Genomic DNA, 16,561 nt, shown 5'->3' with positions numbered 1-16,561 from the left:
GGCTGAGAACCGGACCTGATAGATAAATGGACCGGATGGCACAAAAGTCATCATCCTCCGAACGTACAGGTTGCGTGTACATATGAGCTGATCAAGGGTCTGACCCACGTACTTTTTGTCAAGGAAAGAAAACAACTCCGAGCTTCGGGCTCTACCGTTTGTGATACATCAACACACGTTAATTTGTAGATGTAGTCTATTTGCTCTCTGTTCATCCTGCCCCTTGGATACCCACCTTTCTCCAGTTACCGCTACTGTCATGGATATTTGCCGTAGGATTACCACAGGGCCTACATGTACCGTCACCCAAATAACGTTACAGAGCCTACATGTACCGTCACCCAAATAACGTTACAGAGCCTACATGTACCGTCACCCAAATAACGTTACAGAGCCTACATGTACCGTCACGCAAATAACGTTACAGAGCCTACATGTACCGTCACGCAAATAATGTTAGATGTAGGCTGTGACCACATAGGCCTACGGCGCTGTATAAATAATGGAATAAAAGATAAACAAGAACTGTGGATTTAAGGGTGTGGCTTGGCATTTTTTATATATGAAATACTGGTACTGGTGTCAGAGAATTTTTTTTTTGTCCTCAGAAAAGAACGTGGCTGTTTTGGTGAAGTTTTTAGCAATGTCATGATGTGACTGAATTATATACCGGTACGTGTAAAATGAAGTTAGGCCTTTGTCACGGATCGAGGCTGGTCATTGTTTTAATTTTCAGCGTTTGTTAGAATTGGAGGTACAAATATCCTTGTACACTGGTCTGTATAGTCCCATTTATTCTCAGCATGTATAATAAAAGAGAGATAGGACCATATGTCACTCTAGCTGTCTATGATTCCCCACAATACATATACGTATATGCATAGGGGAATACAATCTCGGAAGCCAATCTATTTTGGACAGTCTCGTAGGGATGTATTCTGGGTAAATAAAGAAATAAATTTTTTTTTCCAGTGAAATGCCTTTAATTAAGGCATATAGCTTTACATGTAGGCCCCTATGTTTCGAAAACTAATGTAGACGCTCGTAGTGCAATAAAATCCCGTAATGCAATTGTTATAACACTAACAGTAGCATTTGTTACTGCCCATAATGAATGCAACATTATTAGGCCTGCATTCCTGCTCTGTGGCCTATACAAAACAGTGACCATGCTCCCTTAACAAAGATTTAATTTTAAGAAAAATATGCTATAGGCGGTGTGCGTAGGCCTAAAGGCTAAATTATATTTGTAAGAAAAACAGGGAAGCAAATTTTAAGCTTTCGACTACCTGCCAGTAATGTATTAATTAATGTATTAAGTCCAGCATGTGAGTTGTTTAAATGCTCTCTGAAATAGTTAATTGTGACCTTAATTATTACCAGTAGCCCTTTACTAGTGTACTCTTTATTTGGAATTAGAATTCAACTTGGCAAAACAAATCCCATACAAATGCAAGATGCTATAACAGTGCCCCAGAGGCCAGTCACAGTGGACGGTGCACAGTCATACCAACTACCACATTTATGACTAAATACACCATAAAAAATAATACGGCCTACACGAAGCTTTGCTACATGTATGTATCTCCACCATGTACGGTAGTGTGAATGTTATTTATGTCACAACACATTTACATCAGCATATATTGAGACGTACGGTACTTGAAACAAAACTTTCAGTTTCGTTTTTCGAAATAATTATTCTTCTGTGTGTGGTACAGAAAACAAGTAGCACGGAACTCGGGGCTTGTGGACTACCAGCGACGAATTCACTCCGAGGGCGTTTAAAAATATCAACTCCCCACAGCGATGTCTCTATTTATTTCACACGAGTGTACAGCATACGGCCCGAAAATCCGATTTACAAGGATGTCTTATATTTGCGCATACGCGGAGACGACGGCTGCCATCCTTACTATAGACCTTACCCAACCATTAATAGTTCACAGCCGATTTCTTGGCTAGTGTACAGCGCTACTGCATAAGCAATAAACACGGACAGAGATCTGGACCCCGGGCAGGTGGAGTACTCCATAGGCAAGTGATACCAAAGAACATAGGCCAGCCCTATATAGTTCTTTTTGCCGGTAAATTAGTGTGCCAAAAAAAAGCTCAGTCCACATCTGGTCAAAATAGTTTTAGATGACATTCACACAAGAACATAGTGCCGTTTACTGTGATGCGGCAAAGCGCAAGCCGAAACAATACTTCTGAAAGAGTCTGGTGAGGTCAAAAGGTCGATCATTATTTGTTGCAGAGGTGTAGGGGCCTAAGGAGTACGCGTTGTGAGGAGTTTGAGCCGTCATGTGATAGAAGAATGGCGGCTGAGAGGTTGTCGGTGGGCTGGGTGTCTCTAATACTTTTCCTTTCCTCGGTCAGTGGTAACCGACAGAGAGCAGAAAAGCTGACTATAGTGAAAGACCCAACTGTTGGTTATCCTTGGCCTCTGCCTCAATATTTTGTCCCGTCTAGCAATGTTCTCTCGGTGGATGCTGGCAGTTTTGAGTTCGTGGCAGCCACTGTCTCATGCGATATTCTTCAAGCGGCATTTTCCCGCTACCGTTTTCTGACGTTTCCTTCTTTGGGGTCAGAGACGAGATGGGAAACACCGGACAACACATTGAGGTTCAAGCCACACAGAGGGCCACAAGTTGGGGGTAGCGTGCTCAATTCCCTGTCCGTGGAACTGAGTGAGAATTGTGACGGCATGATCTACCCCAGCATGGATTCAGATGAGTCGTGTGAGTGCTGATTGCTTACGTGTTTTATATTGTTTTTTACATGCTAACACATGAGTCGTGTGAGTGCTGATTGCTTACGTGTTTTATATTGTCTTTTACATGCTAACACATGAGTCGTGTGAGTGCTGATTGCTTACGTGTTTTATATTGTTTTTTACATGCTGACACATGAGTCGTGTGAGTGCTGATTGCTTACGTGTTTTATATTGTTTTGTACATGCTGACACATGAGTCGTGTGAGTGCTGATTGCTTACGTGTTTTATATTGTTTTTTACATGCTAACACATGAGTCGTGTGAGTGCTGATTGCTAACGTGTTTTATGTTGTTTTTTACATGCTGACACATGAGTCGTGTGAGTGCTGATTGCTTACGTGTTTTATGTTGTTTTTTACATGCTAACACGAGTTGTGTGAGTGCTGATTGCTTACGTGTTCTATGTTGTTTTTTACATGCTAACACATGATTCGTGTGAGTGCTGATTGCTTACGTGTTCTATATTGTTTTTTACATGCTAATACATGAGTCGTGTGAGTGCTGATTGCTTACGTATTTTATATTGTTTTTTACATGCTAACACATGAGTCGTGTGAGTGCTGATTGCTTACAGTTTTATATTGTTTTTTATATTGTCACTATAAGTTGAATGTTATTGTGTTGCCAAGAACAGTAATGCATTACATAAGAAAATATTAGGCTGTGATTGAAGGATGCTAATGTCTGCAAGACAACAAACAAACAAATTAGTGGTTTATTTTTACCTTAGCTAGATAAACAAATGACCATGTATAAACAAACCTACCAGGAAGTTATCTCCACAAGTAAGCTGACACCTGATTGAAAAATGTACTAACATACTGATGAGGTCAACTTCATCCACTCCGCGGATAAATTTACCATTGTTAGAAGCAGAAAAACTTGCTTCCTGATAGAAAGCTTTGGAAATGCAATATAACAAACACTGACGTGGTATTGCCTATTTATGTGCCAACGACGAGATCAAACCTTTGTGAGCATTTCTGCATCTTCATTTTGTAAGTTCCGGTCAATGTAATGTACAGAAAATCCATGTGTTTTCACCACCAGGATCTTGATCCATCTTGGGGAAACGAAAACTGACATAACCGCACAATCTCCTGTGATGTCATGACATGTGCTCACATGTCTTCCCACAGAGGTGGCTACTGATTTCTGCCAGGTGTGTGCCACACACATGTGGGTAATCAGGAAGCATGCATTTAACCAAGTTGACGAATTTTGTCTTTTACTGCACTCTCCCACCAGCCCATGCCTGGCTGTAGCTTACACAACTCTCACAGTCTCCTATCATATCTGCTCAAAATGTCTTTATCAATAACAAAGTTGTAGAGTTGGGTAACTCTAGTGGCGGAGTTGGGTAAATCTCATCTGAGAGTTATGAAGTGTAACAGCCCCAAATATGTTGGATTTATAGCAAGGAAGATGTACTGGTCTTCACATGTGCATTAAAACTTCCCTAGCACACATGTATGTAAATCTACATCAACCAACTAGTTCCTGTAATTAACCAAACAATTTTTGAGACACGCTATACCAGGTTCGTGGTCACATTTTCAAAGTCTATGTCATATCACCTGGTGAGCTCACCGCCATCGTACTGCTTGAAAGAGACTGACCATAGGATCATGACCTGTTGTCAGCCTTTGTCAGATGTAGAGTCATGTAGATGTGTAGCAAAATTATCTCACTTGTGACCTTGTAAGTGGCAACATGAATCATGTGACCAAGACAAGCAGACTCAGATAGCAGTGGAAGCTGTGTTTTTTTGTGAATTTGTGTGATTGTCATGGATCAGTTTTGGTTAGGCTAGCCTTAAAATAGGACAAAAATATTTGGAGAAATATTTGGTTGACCACGGTTGACAGTACGAAAGTTTTAATGCATGTATGAACTGGTAAATGGTGTTTTCCGTAAATCTGACACATTTGGGTCTGTTTCACACGGTAACACTGGAAACTGTATTGTGTAAATAGTAATATTGCAGAGCTATGACATCTTGGCCTTGAGTAAACCCGTCTCTCAGCCATGTCTGCTGCCTGTCACCAAACCTGTCTGAAAGTCAACTTTTATTGAAGATCATTTGTCTTCCACCAATATGGTGTGCGTGACACATAGGTTGGTATAACTTGCCAAAGGTCAAGGGTTTTGCCTTTTGAGTATAAACAGTTTTTGAGGATGGTGATAAATAACAGTTAAAGTGAATAAATCAAATAGACTTAGTATATACACGCAGTACAGGTATCTCCCACAAATCAGCATATACACAAATACAGTACACGTATCTCCCACAAATCATCATATACACACAGTACATGTATCTCCCACAGATCAGCATATACACACAGTACATGTATCTCCCACACATCAGCATATACACACAGTACATTTATCTCCCACAAATCAGCATATACACACAGTACATATGCATCTCCCACAAATCAGCTTGTACACCCAGTACACGTATCTCCCACAAGTCAGCATATACACAAATACAGTACACGTATCTCCCACAAGTCAGCATATACACAAATACAGTACACGTATCTCCCACAAAACAGCATATTCACACAGTACATGTATCTCCCAAAGATCAGCATATACACACAGTACATGTATCTCCCACAAATCAGCATATACACACAGTACATATGTATCTCCCACACAACAGCTTGTACACCCAGTACACGTATCTCCCACAAATCAGCTTGTACACCCAATACACCTCTCTCCTACAGATGTGCATGTACTGGTCCTTGTTTCATATTGACTTGTCCCCCCGTTAAAGGGAAACATAATCAAACTCCTCTGTGATACTTACATGATATATGTAAGTATCTTTTTTCTAACTATGTAGCAACTTGTGGAAGCCTTTATATTTTGGATGATTTAGTCTAGTCCATCGGTCTAGGTCTAGGCTCAGTCTGTGTAGTCAAGAAACTGGACGCTCACTCCACCCTCCAAACCCCACTCCCTACAACAAAGCCCTTACCTACATGCCATAATGTATGTAGAGAAAGAGTTTTTTTTAACAAGTAAGGTCACATGCTACATAGCGGTGAGGTTTTACTTGCTCAGCCTTATACAGCCCTCTGGCCAGCATGACCTGCATCCATTAGTTAGTCAGAGCCTGTATACATAGTGTTCTCTTAAGTTGTTGAAAGCATCGTTAAGCTATGTTTTCTAGACAGACAAAAGCTGATGTCAGATTACCTGTTTCCAGCCTCGGTGCAAAGTCTGCACACCTATCTTTAAATACTAAGTGTGGCAGCTTGGGAGATTTCACCAGCCCAACCCTAGGAGTAAAGGAGCCACCTGTGGAGGGAGCAGAAACTGCCACTTTTTAACATCTTAAAAGATCTTACACAGATATGTCCACTGTCAGTACAGAAAGACGGCATCTGCACCCTTTCAGGGGGCGTGGCAAATAAAAGATGCCTTTATACTTCGTTGGTTTGAATTGTCCCAGAAAGTGCACATAATGAGACTGTTTCATATGACGGAAGGATGGTAGGGCTTGTGTGTAGGGCTGTCATCTGAAGTAATCAACTGAAACATTAGCATACAGAACCACTATAGATGCCCTGCATTGATTGAGCCTACTCATTGTCTTGTCAGCTACTTTTCTGACATCAGATTCATGTCAGCATGTAGTTTACACAAAAGGTTTTTGAAGATGTGAAATGAAATTAATTCCTTCTATGGTCCACTATATACCTTTCAGTTTCAATCACTATTCAGGCCTTGTATCTGTTTGAACACTGATTGGCATTAAATAGCAGGACAAGGCTGACCCATCAGATAAATGGTTTGACATATGCCATGATAAAACAGTATGGCACTAGACCATTGTCCATTTGTTATCAGCAGTCCATTGATAGTATTCATGGTGTGGAGTTCCTATCAGTCACCTTAAACAGCATTTGATAAAAGTCTGATAGCGTCTATGAAGAGGTTAACTGTTAACTTGACCACAGCAGTGAAATTTAACGCATGCAAATGATTTCTTTAGATATTGTATATAGTGGTCACACAAATTGCAGAATGGAAACCTTCAGCTAAGCAACATACGGAAATCTTGTGATCAACGCTGGTCTTACCCATAACACATTTTCTGAATCGCAGCTTTGCCCTGTTTGAAGCTCAATTCTTGGAAGTTATTCCAATTCACATCATTTTATGGTGTTATAGTTTCGATATTTATGAGACAGTAGCGAGTGAATGTGGATAAAACCAGGTGGATGATTACAAAGCAGTAATCCAGTCACCTACATGTATTTACATCAGGGACATAATACACACAAAGCAGTAATCCAGTCACCTACATGTATTTACATCAGGGACATAATACACACAAAGCAGTAGTCCAGTCACCTACATGTATTTACATCAGGGACATAATACACACAAAGCAGTAGTCCAGTCACCTACATGTATTTACATCAGGGACATAATACACACAAAGCAGTAATCCAGTCACCTGCATGTATTTACATCAGGGACATAATACACACAAAGCAGTAGTCCAGTCACCTGCATGTATTTACATCAGGGACATAATACACACAAGGCAGTAATCCAGTCACCTGCATGTATTTACATCAGGGACATAATACACACAAAGCAGTAATCCAGTCACCTGCATGTATTTACATCAGGGACATAATACACACAAAGCAGTAATCCAGTCACCTGCATGTATTTACATCAGGGACATAATACACACAAAGCAGTAATCCAGTCACCTGCATGTATTTACATCAGGGACATAATACACACAAAGCAGTAATCCAGTCACCTACATGTATTTACATCAGGGACATAATATACACAAAGCAGTAATCCAGTCACCTACATGTATTTACATCAGGGACATAATACTCACAAGATCAGTTGTTATTGAAATGGTTCATATTTCAATTTAAAATTGTCCATGTCAAAATCCAATCAAAAGATATTTCAAAAAGACCACACAAATACAACATTTGCCCATGAAATGCGAACAAATCGGATGCTTTTAAAATGAAGAAAATTGTAGATGTCTATGATAGGCCTGCTTTGTAAAATGTTGGAGCCCTTTGTCTTGACCCAGCAATGTTGACATATGATATGACAGTGAATGGTGTTCACACTATGCTGAAGATTAGCTCAAATACGTAAACTAGAGCGGCTCCAAATTGTAAAGCTGTGTAGTTTTATCAAGTTCACACTATGCTGAAGATTAGCTCAAATACGTAAACTAAAGCGGCTCCAAATTGTAAAGCTGTGTAGTTTTATCAAGTTCACACTATGCTGAAGATTAGCCCAAATACGTAAACTAAAGCGGCTCCAAATTGTAAAGCTGTGTAGTTTTATCAAGTTCACACTATGCTGAAGATTAGCTCAAATACGTAAACTAAAGCGGCTCCAAATTGTAAAGCTGTGTAGTTTTATCAAGTTCACACTATGCTGAAGATTAGCTCAAATACGTAAACTAAAGCGGCTCCAAATTGTAAAGCTGTGTAGTTTTATCAAGTTTACACTATGCTGAAGATTAGCCCAAATACGTAAACTAAAGCGGCTCCAAATTGTAAAGCTGTGTAGTTTTATCAAGTTCACACTATGCTGAAGATTAGCTCAAATACGTAAACTAAAGCGGCTCCAAATTGTAAAGCTGTGTAGTTTTATCAAGTTCACACTATGCTGAAGATTAGCTCAAATACGTAAACTAAAGCGGCTCCAAATTGTAAAGCTGTGTAGTTTTATCAAGTTCACACTGTGCTGAAGATTAGCCCAAATATGTAAACTAAAGCGGCTCCAAATTGTAAAGCTGTGTAGTTTTATCAAGTTCACACTATGCTGAAGATTAGCTCAAATACGTAAACTAAAGCGGCTCCAAATTGTAAAGCTGTGTAGTTTTATCAAGTTCACACTATGCTGAAGATTAGCCCAAATATGTAAACTAAAGCGGCTCCAAATTGTAAAGCTGTGTAGTTTTATCAAGTTTTATTGGGGATAGCCGATGTGTTTCTCAGCTGTTATTTTACCTTGGGTTACTCCTCCACATACATCAGCATATTTATCCAACCTGCAAATTCAGATGCAGCAGTATCATAGTGAGAATGTATGGGTAAGTATCACAGCTTAATTTAAGATGAGGCACACATAAAAACTCGGATAATGCATCATAAGTGAAGCAGCACATTGTAAAGGTGAGGAACACTTGAACACATGGGTGAAGCAGCACATGTGAAGCAGCACATTGTAAAGGTGAGGAACACTTGAACACATGGGTGAAGCAGCACATATGAAGCAGTACATTGTAAAGGTGAGGAACACTTGAACACATGGGTGAAGCAGCACATATGAAGCAGCACATTGTAAAGGTGAGGAACACTTGAACACATGGGTGAAGCAGCACATTGTAAAGGTGAGGAGCACTTGAACACATGGGTGAAGCAGCACATGTGACTTCTCGTGATAACTTTGAGCCCTGAAAAGTCTGATATGTTCTACACCACAACTTCGATAAAAATTATGTATTAACATGAGTATTGACGGATGGTACATGTATATCACTATTAATATAGAAATACTCTTTGTAAGCACATGTACATGAAGACCTGAAGTGGCTTCAAGTCAGGACATGAAGCCATTTTGCTTGTAGCCATATGGTACATGTATATCACTTAATATAGAAATACTCTTTGTAAGCACATGTACATGAAGACCTGAAGTGGCTTCAAGTCAGGACATGAAGCCATTTTGCTTGTAGCCATATGGTACATGTATATCACTTAATATAGAAATACTCTTTGTAAGCACATGTACATGTAGATCTGACGTGGCTTCAAGTCAGGACATGAAGCCATTGTGCTTAAAGGCTTTGGTCAGAAGATAATGGTGCCAGTAGACTTATGCCATGAGCTTTGATATGACAAGGTTCAGTCTACATTTCCTTCAGTTTTAAATTACAGAAGAATCTTTAATCAACCAGTACAGTGTACATAATATGAATCTGAGTGAGTAAGCAGGTCATGGTGTAGTGGGTTAAGACAATTGCACGAGGTGAGGGTTCAATCCTGACCTTGGACAGGAAATGTGTAGATCCCAGGACAGTTTCTGTAAGATGTTCCATTTTCTGTATTTACAGATGAGTTATCCATCAATGATCAGGGCGCTAAGTTGACAGCTAAGTCTATATGGGGAGCACTGAGAGGCCTGGAGACATTTAGCCAGCTGGTCTGGGAGGATGATTTCCAAGTGGTAGGTACGGTACTAGTGCAATCATTAGTGGAAATCCAGCCTGAGCCCTGTGGCCTGTTTCACAAACGATTTCTATCCTCTGCCTAAAATTGTAATCCAGAGTATTTATGTATGTAAGCTTGGGTTTAACATCGTACTGAGCGATTTTTAAGTTGTATGACAACGGGGAGTCATTAGGTGTGTGTACATACACTGTATCTTCTTGTGGCTTGGTGAGTCCATGGCGCCAAAGTGCTGCGGCCACTGAAGTATCAAGCGAAGACACTAGACATTACACCCCCACCCAGTCACATTATACTGACCCTGGGACAACCAGTCCTGTTTCCTTGCTCTAACCTCTCAGGGCTGAGTGCCAAGCAAGGCAGCTACAAGTATCATTATTAAAGTGTTCCATATGCCCCTACCAGGTGTTCATCCCGGGTCTGCCAGTCTCGAGGCAGATGCTCAGTTAAACCATGAGACCACCAAATTATTTAGAACTGAAAGTATGCATCAAAAAGATCAACTTTTAACGGCTATTTCTATGCTATGGTAATACAATTTGCGCTAGGTTAGAGTATCCAGAATCAAATATTTTGTTCTGTGAACTACACACACATTAAAGGTTTGGCCAAAAATCTGTTTTGGCTGTGGCTATAGGTTAAATGAGTCATGGTCCCTCTTCTTCAGAAGCTGACTGGCTGACTCTTTAAATACAGTATCTTTTCAAGTATGATTTATGATGTAAAATACACAGTTTTGCTGATGTAGTCCTGCTCAGAGTTATAGTTTTAACCAAGTTTTACACCATTGGCTGTCATGTTTGATGGTAATTTTGTATGTTTTGTTTCAGTACCGAGTGAACAAATCCATGACCCGTGACTTTCCCAGATTTTCCCACCGGGGCACTTTGATCGACACGTCCCGCCATTATGTCTCTGTCAGGAAAATCAAAGAACATTTGGTATTAACACTACATATATGTATTTGTTAAAGTATAACTGCAACTAAAGAGATAAAAATGCTCTATTTAAAGGACAAGACAGCACCTAACTAAAGCATATTTCAGTTGAATGCAGAATTCTCAAGCTTTCTCAAAAGTATCATAATTTATTATTTTAATGAGATTTCACCAAATAACATATGAAACAAAATGACAGTACTGCACAATGGCTGGTGTGAATCGAGGCAGACATCTTGAGAATTTTATCCGATCAAATATGTTGCTATCAGATTGTGCAGCCTAAGCTGTGACGTAGCCTTTACCCATTGACTCCATGAAGTGACAGATGATAACACAGAACTATTATTTTGACATTATTTTGAGATCGTTTACAACAATTTAGTTACGTATAGCCCAGGGTCCATTTCACACAGTGCTCGGGGACAGATCTGTTATCATTTGCGTACCACCACAGACATAAAATTAGTTGATTTACAAGCCATGTAATATTCAACGACTGTGTCACTAATTATGTCAGACAGTAGCATACCGTCTCGGCCCAAAACCACATTCATCTCCCCCATAGACTCTAGGCCCACTTAAACATGCTGTTCAAATTATACATTTTAGTTAGACATTTTTTTGTTGTTTATTTTACTGTTAAGTCAGCAAATGCTAAATAACTATCAGAGTCGGTGAAAAATTCATTAGGGATTTCCAAGGTTGATGGAAATGAGAAGACAGCATCTCACCGGAGAATGCTTAAAATTAATTAAATCTTATATTATCTTTTTTATCTTTGTTTTTATGAGAAGTGAAGAATTTAAATTTTGCTCCTTTGTCTTTCATGCATACAAAGGGTGTTTTTATCTTCCAATGGCTACTGCTTTGAATATAATACGGAAAATACTTTCGATAGTTAGAGTAAACGAGACGTCACCTTGCTGTCCATAATGGAGACAGGCTGAAGCTGTGTCAAGACAAAGTTACAATAAACTTTTACTGGGTTGAAAAAAATTTTTAAAAATATTTAATGCCTGGTTAAGATACTTCATATGGTAGTCTTTCAGTGGACATAGACATTAGTCAGGTGCTGTCTTTCACTTTAACCTGAAGTTTGGCATGTACATCAAAGATTCACATTCAGAAGTCCACATACTTTTGAATACATATTTAATACTAGTCTGAATCGATAGGTGTATTTTGGTCTGTTTAGATAAAATCTCTCAAAAATGATCAGCATTTACAGAATTTGGCCGATGATGGTTAACCAAATTAGGTATTCCTGTGCTCCTAAGAAGGGGCTGTAACGAGGCATCTTATTGAAACACAAGATTTAATTCACAGTTGTTATAAATATGCTCACACAGTTTTGCATTGTGTATGTGGGAGTTATTGTAAATATTCATTAAATAGAGGAGATATTAACAGATTAAGAAAAAACTTTTTTCTTTGTTTTTTAGCAAAACTTTGTACAATTCAAAGTTCATGTACCTTGTAAGACTGTTGCTTTGTGCTAGAGGAATTGTCTGTACACTGTATGCGGTTATTTTGTGTATCGTGTATTGGTTCTGTAGGATGCCATGGCTCAGAACAAAATGAACGTGTTTCACTGGCACATCGTGGATGACCAGGCCTTCCCATACGAGAGCTATACATATCCATCACTGAGTCAGAAGGTGAGTGCTCTCTTTGTTCCAGGGGAATATTACCCTAAATTGTGTACCTCCCAAGCAGATCTGATAATATTCTTGTATTAAGACAATTAGAGCTCTCAGAATAGGATGACTTTTGTTATGTTCAGAGCCTTAGGTCAAATGGCCTCGGACCCCCATTAATTTTCCATAAAGTCTGTGTCCTAAAATACGGTGTGGATACTGGTCCACTGTGGATGGTCAGTGGATTAACCGCAGAGGATGCTACATCTTGTACAAGTGAATGTATGTACCAGCATAGCTTAAGCTTATAAGTAAAATTTATACTGGATTAAACCAAAGAGGGAAGGGACCTACGTGGCTCAGTACCGTATACAATGCAATGTTTCAAACGCATTTATAAATATATTCTACTATTTTAGTGTACTATTTGCAGTGTACTGTTCAATAGAGTTTTTTTTATCCAACATATGCTTCATTTCGTTTTTAGGATTGTGTTTGCCTTTTTGTATTTTATTTTCTTGATCTATTAAAGCAAAAAAAGGAATATGGCCCCGCGTCACCTATTGAGTGACATGTGACATAGGGGGGCCTCTGTGGCTCAGTCGGTTAGCGCGCTAGCGCAGCGTAGTGACCCAGAAGCCTCTCACCAATTCAGTCGCTGTGAGTTCAAGTCCAGCTCATGCTGGCTGCCTCTCCGTCCGTACTTGGGAAGGTCTGCTAGCAACCTTCGGATGGTCATGGGTTTCCTCCAGGCTCTGCCTGGTTTCAACTCGCCATAATGCTGGCCGCCGTCGTATAAGTGAAATATTCTTGAGTACAGCGTAAAACACCAAACAAATAAATAAAATAAATTAAACCAAAGAGTATTAAAGCAGCATTATAGCCCAGAGTTCATCCAGCAGTACTTTTTGTTTTTTAACAAATATACAAACCCTAAATGACCTAAAATTTCAACCATGACTAAGTTGCTCATTTTTGCCAGATTCTAAAAGTTTTGTTGACTGTAAAAAGGTGTTTTGAGAAGTGTTTGGAAGGCAGGATGATATGTACTGGGAAATGTAAATTTTAACACCAGAAGTAATATCTCCTGATATTTATTTTCCTCCCAAAATGCACTTTTTTGGTTGAATTTTCAATCATTAAGGCTATACTATTATCCTGCAGTATGATGGTTTGTTCTCTCCATTCTGCAGGCAGCCTACACCCCTGATCATGTGTACACTCAGGAAGATGTGCGGGAAATCATCGAGTATGCCAGAATTAGAGGAATAAGAACTGTCCCAGAGTATGACTCGCCAGGTTAGTTCTTAGATGGTATTAACTGTTCTGTCCATATGTAGGAAGGCTGCCAGCAACACACAGATGGTTATGTGTTTCTCCCGGGCTCTGCACAGTTTCCTCCAACCATAATGCTGGCCGCTGTCACAAAAGTGATATATTCTTGAGTACAGTGTAAAAGACCAAATAAATAAAAAAATAAATAAATCTTATCATGCTTAGAATAAAATATTTAAGAATTATTATTTGATTCATTACTTGTGCAACGTTCATTAATTTTGCTTGAACGTGTTTTTTTTGTATGATTACCAACCTTAAACGTTGTCAAAGTTTTGGCATCTTCATTTGCTAAGAATGGGCGTGATCACATAACAAGTTGAACGGCTGCACTGTGACCTGGATGTGACACACTTGTTTGTCATTGTTATTTTTTCATTTTTTTTTTTTTTTTGTTCACAGGCCACACAGAATCTTGGGGTCTAGGTCAGTCTGACCTTCTGACAACGTGCTACTCTGGGGGTCAGCCTGATGGGTCCTATGGCCCCGTTGACCCCTCCGTCAACACCACTTACACATTCTTGCAGAATTTCTTCAAGGAGATAGCTGATGTTTTCCCAGACAAGTACATGCACATGGGAGGGGATGAGGTGTCCTTCCAGTGCTGGTGAGTGGTTAATTACCAGTCATGTAATTGCTCAGTGACAAATTTGGTTTTACCTGGCTTCAAAGGGCTTGTTGAAGGGTAATATTTAAGCAGTAATATATTTGAAATTCAGATATACATTGGGTGTTCAGCATGAAGGGGATTGTGCAACAACTGGTTGACCCGTATCAGTATAATAGTTCGGGCGGGGTGGCTTACTTGCCTTCAGTAAGTCATCTCAGTGAAGCAGCACTAGATGAAAGAGTAGTGGAAATCTGTCCTGCGACAAAGAGGCACATTACATACACCCTAAGGATTCCTTCATCGTCATATGACAAAATGAAAAATTGTTGAGTACAACGTTAAACCCCAAGCACTCACTCAGATATACATTGTCATAAGAAATATGGTAGACAGGGGGAAAAAGATGTAAGGTCAGGAATGCTACAGCCTCAGCTGGGTCTTTATCACAGGATTCCAGGTCTTGGACAGGGATTGTGTAGATGCCCTTGCTTTCACTGCTGCTAGGGCCTTGATAGCCACAAGTTATTGACGGTATCCCTAAGGATGCTACTACAGTTTAACGTTTGTTAATAACACCATCAGTAACATACCAAAGGTTGGTGGTTTACCTTGGGCACTCCACCCATAAAAGTAATCAGGATCATGTAAGTGAAAAGTGCTTGAGTATGTGTTCAGACACTTTCAAATAACTAAATAAATAAATTTATGAATTTATGAATTTAATAATTCAGTTAATGTAGAATCATACTTACATGTACATTTCTGTCTTACAGGCAAAGCAACCCAAAGATTACTGACTTCATGAAACTGAAGAAGTTTGGAACGGATTACTCAAAACTGGAAGAATATTACATGCAGAAGTGAGTGGATTGAATTGTACATGTGTGTATAGAATTTCAGACAGTTAAGTCAATGCCATATCTTCTGAGGTTGGACTGAAATATCATGCATTATGGAATTAGAAATATGTTCTGTCTCAAGAGGAGTGCCTGCACATGCCCACATATCTTTTGGGTGCTGACAAATAATGCTGATAATTAATTGCTATCTGATTTTAGAAATCTGAAGTTTCCTCCTTTGTATGTAGAGCAGCTACTGGTTGATGTGTTTGAATATTTGAATCTTACTTCTGATATATTTTTGATAACTCTAGTCAAATACACTCCCTTGAACTGTTCTGAGAGTTTGTACAGTTTGATTACAAGCTGACAAAAATGTTCATGATGTCCAAAATAAACTGGAGGAAAATTTGAATTTTGAAATGCAGAAATCGTAGGTTACTCCTCAATATAAACATTGTTATGTTTCTTTCTTCCCAAGTTTGCTGGACATCATAAGCAGTCTACAGAAAGGGTACATCATTTGGCAGGAGGTGATTGACAATGGAGTCACTGTAAGTTGGACTACCTTAATTCCCCAACCTGTTCGCATATGAAAGAGCAACTTTCAGTATAATTTATGCATATTTTTACTTTGATTTTGCGAGACATAGTTTGATCAGGATTTCACAAAAAGTATAATTTTAGAACACATGACTTCAGAATATGCTTTAGTAAACCCTTTATACATTATATGTGATACTATAAAGACTTTATACATTATATGTTTTTCTCAGTGCATATGCCTGGCAAAAAGTGAATGAGACAGCTGTAATCATCGCCTAATGTTTATGATATCAGTCTGTGTCACTGGTATTGTCATTGGAGCTTTCCGTCACTGGACTCAACTATATTAATGTCAGTTTTTGTCTTGACAGTGCCATCGATTCTGCTAAGAATAAGTTTTGCTTCTTTGTTGAACTCCATTTACAGCTGAAGTTGAGTTTGAGATTGATACAGCTGAAATTGAGTTTGAGTTTGATACAGCTGAAATTGAGTTTGAGATTGATTCGTATTAGCATCATTAGTTAAAATTTCATTTTTGTCAGGGTATATCCTTTGCTTTTCTTTTGTCATCACATGGGAAAATGTTTTTCACTAACTTACGGACAATTGATGGTTGTCTTGGGACTCCAG

The 16,561-nt window shown here is 39.1% G+C and overlaps 1 protein-coding gene across 1 annotated transcript; it reads left to right on the top strand.

Annotated features, from left to right (window-relative positions):
• Positions 1–2,281: 2,281 nt before the first annotated feature.
• LOC135473383 (beta-hexosaminidase subunit alpha-like) lies at positions 2,282–15,981 on the top strand. The gene is made up of 8 exons (XM_064753234.1): positions 2,282–2,741; positions 9,909–10,021; positions 10,854–10,964; positions 12,521–12,622; positions 13,795–13,900; positions 14,339–14,543; positions 15,320–15,406; positions 15,867–15,981. Exons 1-8 carry the CDS (start codon positions 2,318–2,320, stop codon positions 15,979–15,981), a joined length of 1,263 nt encoding a protein of 420 aa, XP_064609304.1. The 5' UTR covers positions 2,282–2,317.
• Positions 15,982–16,561: the final 580 nt, after the last annotated feature.

The sequence above is a fragment of the Liolophura sinensis genome, chromosome 8, assembly GCF_032854445.1.
Source record: "Liolophura sinensis isolate JHLJ2023 chromosome 8, CUHK_Ljap_v2, whole genome shotgun sequence".
NCBI lineage: Eukaryota > Metazoa > Mollusca > Polyplacophora > Chitonida > Chitonidae > Liolophura > Liolophura sinensis.
Note: the sequence above shows the minus strand (reverse complement) of the source record. Positions and strands in the feature narration are given on the sequence as shown.

Excerpts from the sequence above, each read along its gene's own strand:
- LOC135473383 (XM_064753234.1), top strand. The coding sequence starts at position 2,318 with ATGGCGGCTGAGAGGTTGTCGGTGGGCTGGGTGTCTCTAATACTTTTC. Across the intron at positions 10,022-10,853 it reads GGGAGGATGATTTCCAAGTG|TACCGAGTGAACAAATCCAT; the intron begins GTAGGTACGGTA and ends GTTTTGTTTCAG. Across the intron at positions 14,544-15,319 it reads GAGGTGTCCTTCCAGTGCTG|GCAAAGCAACCCAAAGATTA; the intron begins GTGAGTGGTTAA and ends TCTGTCTTACAG.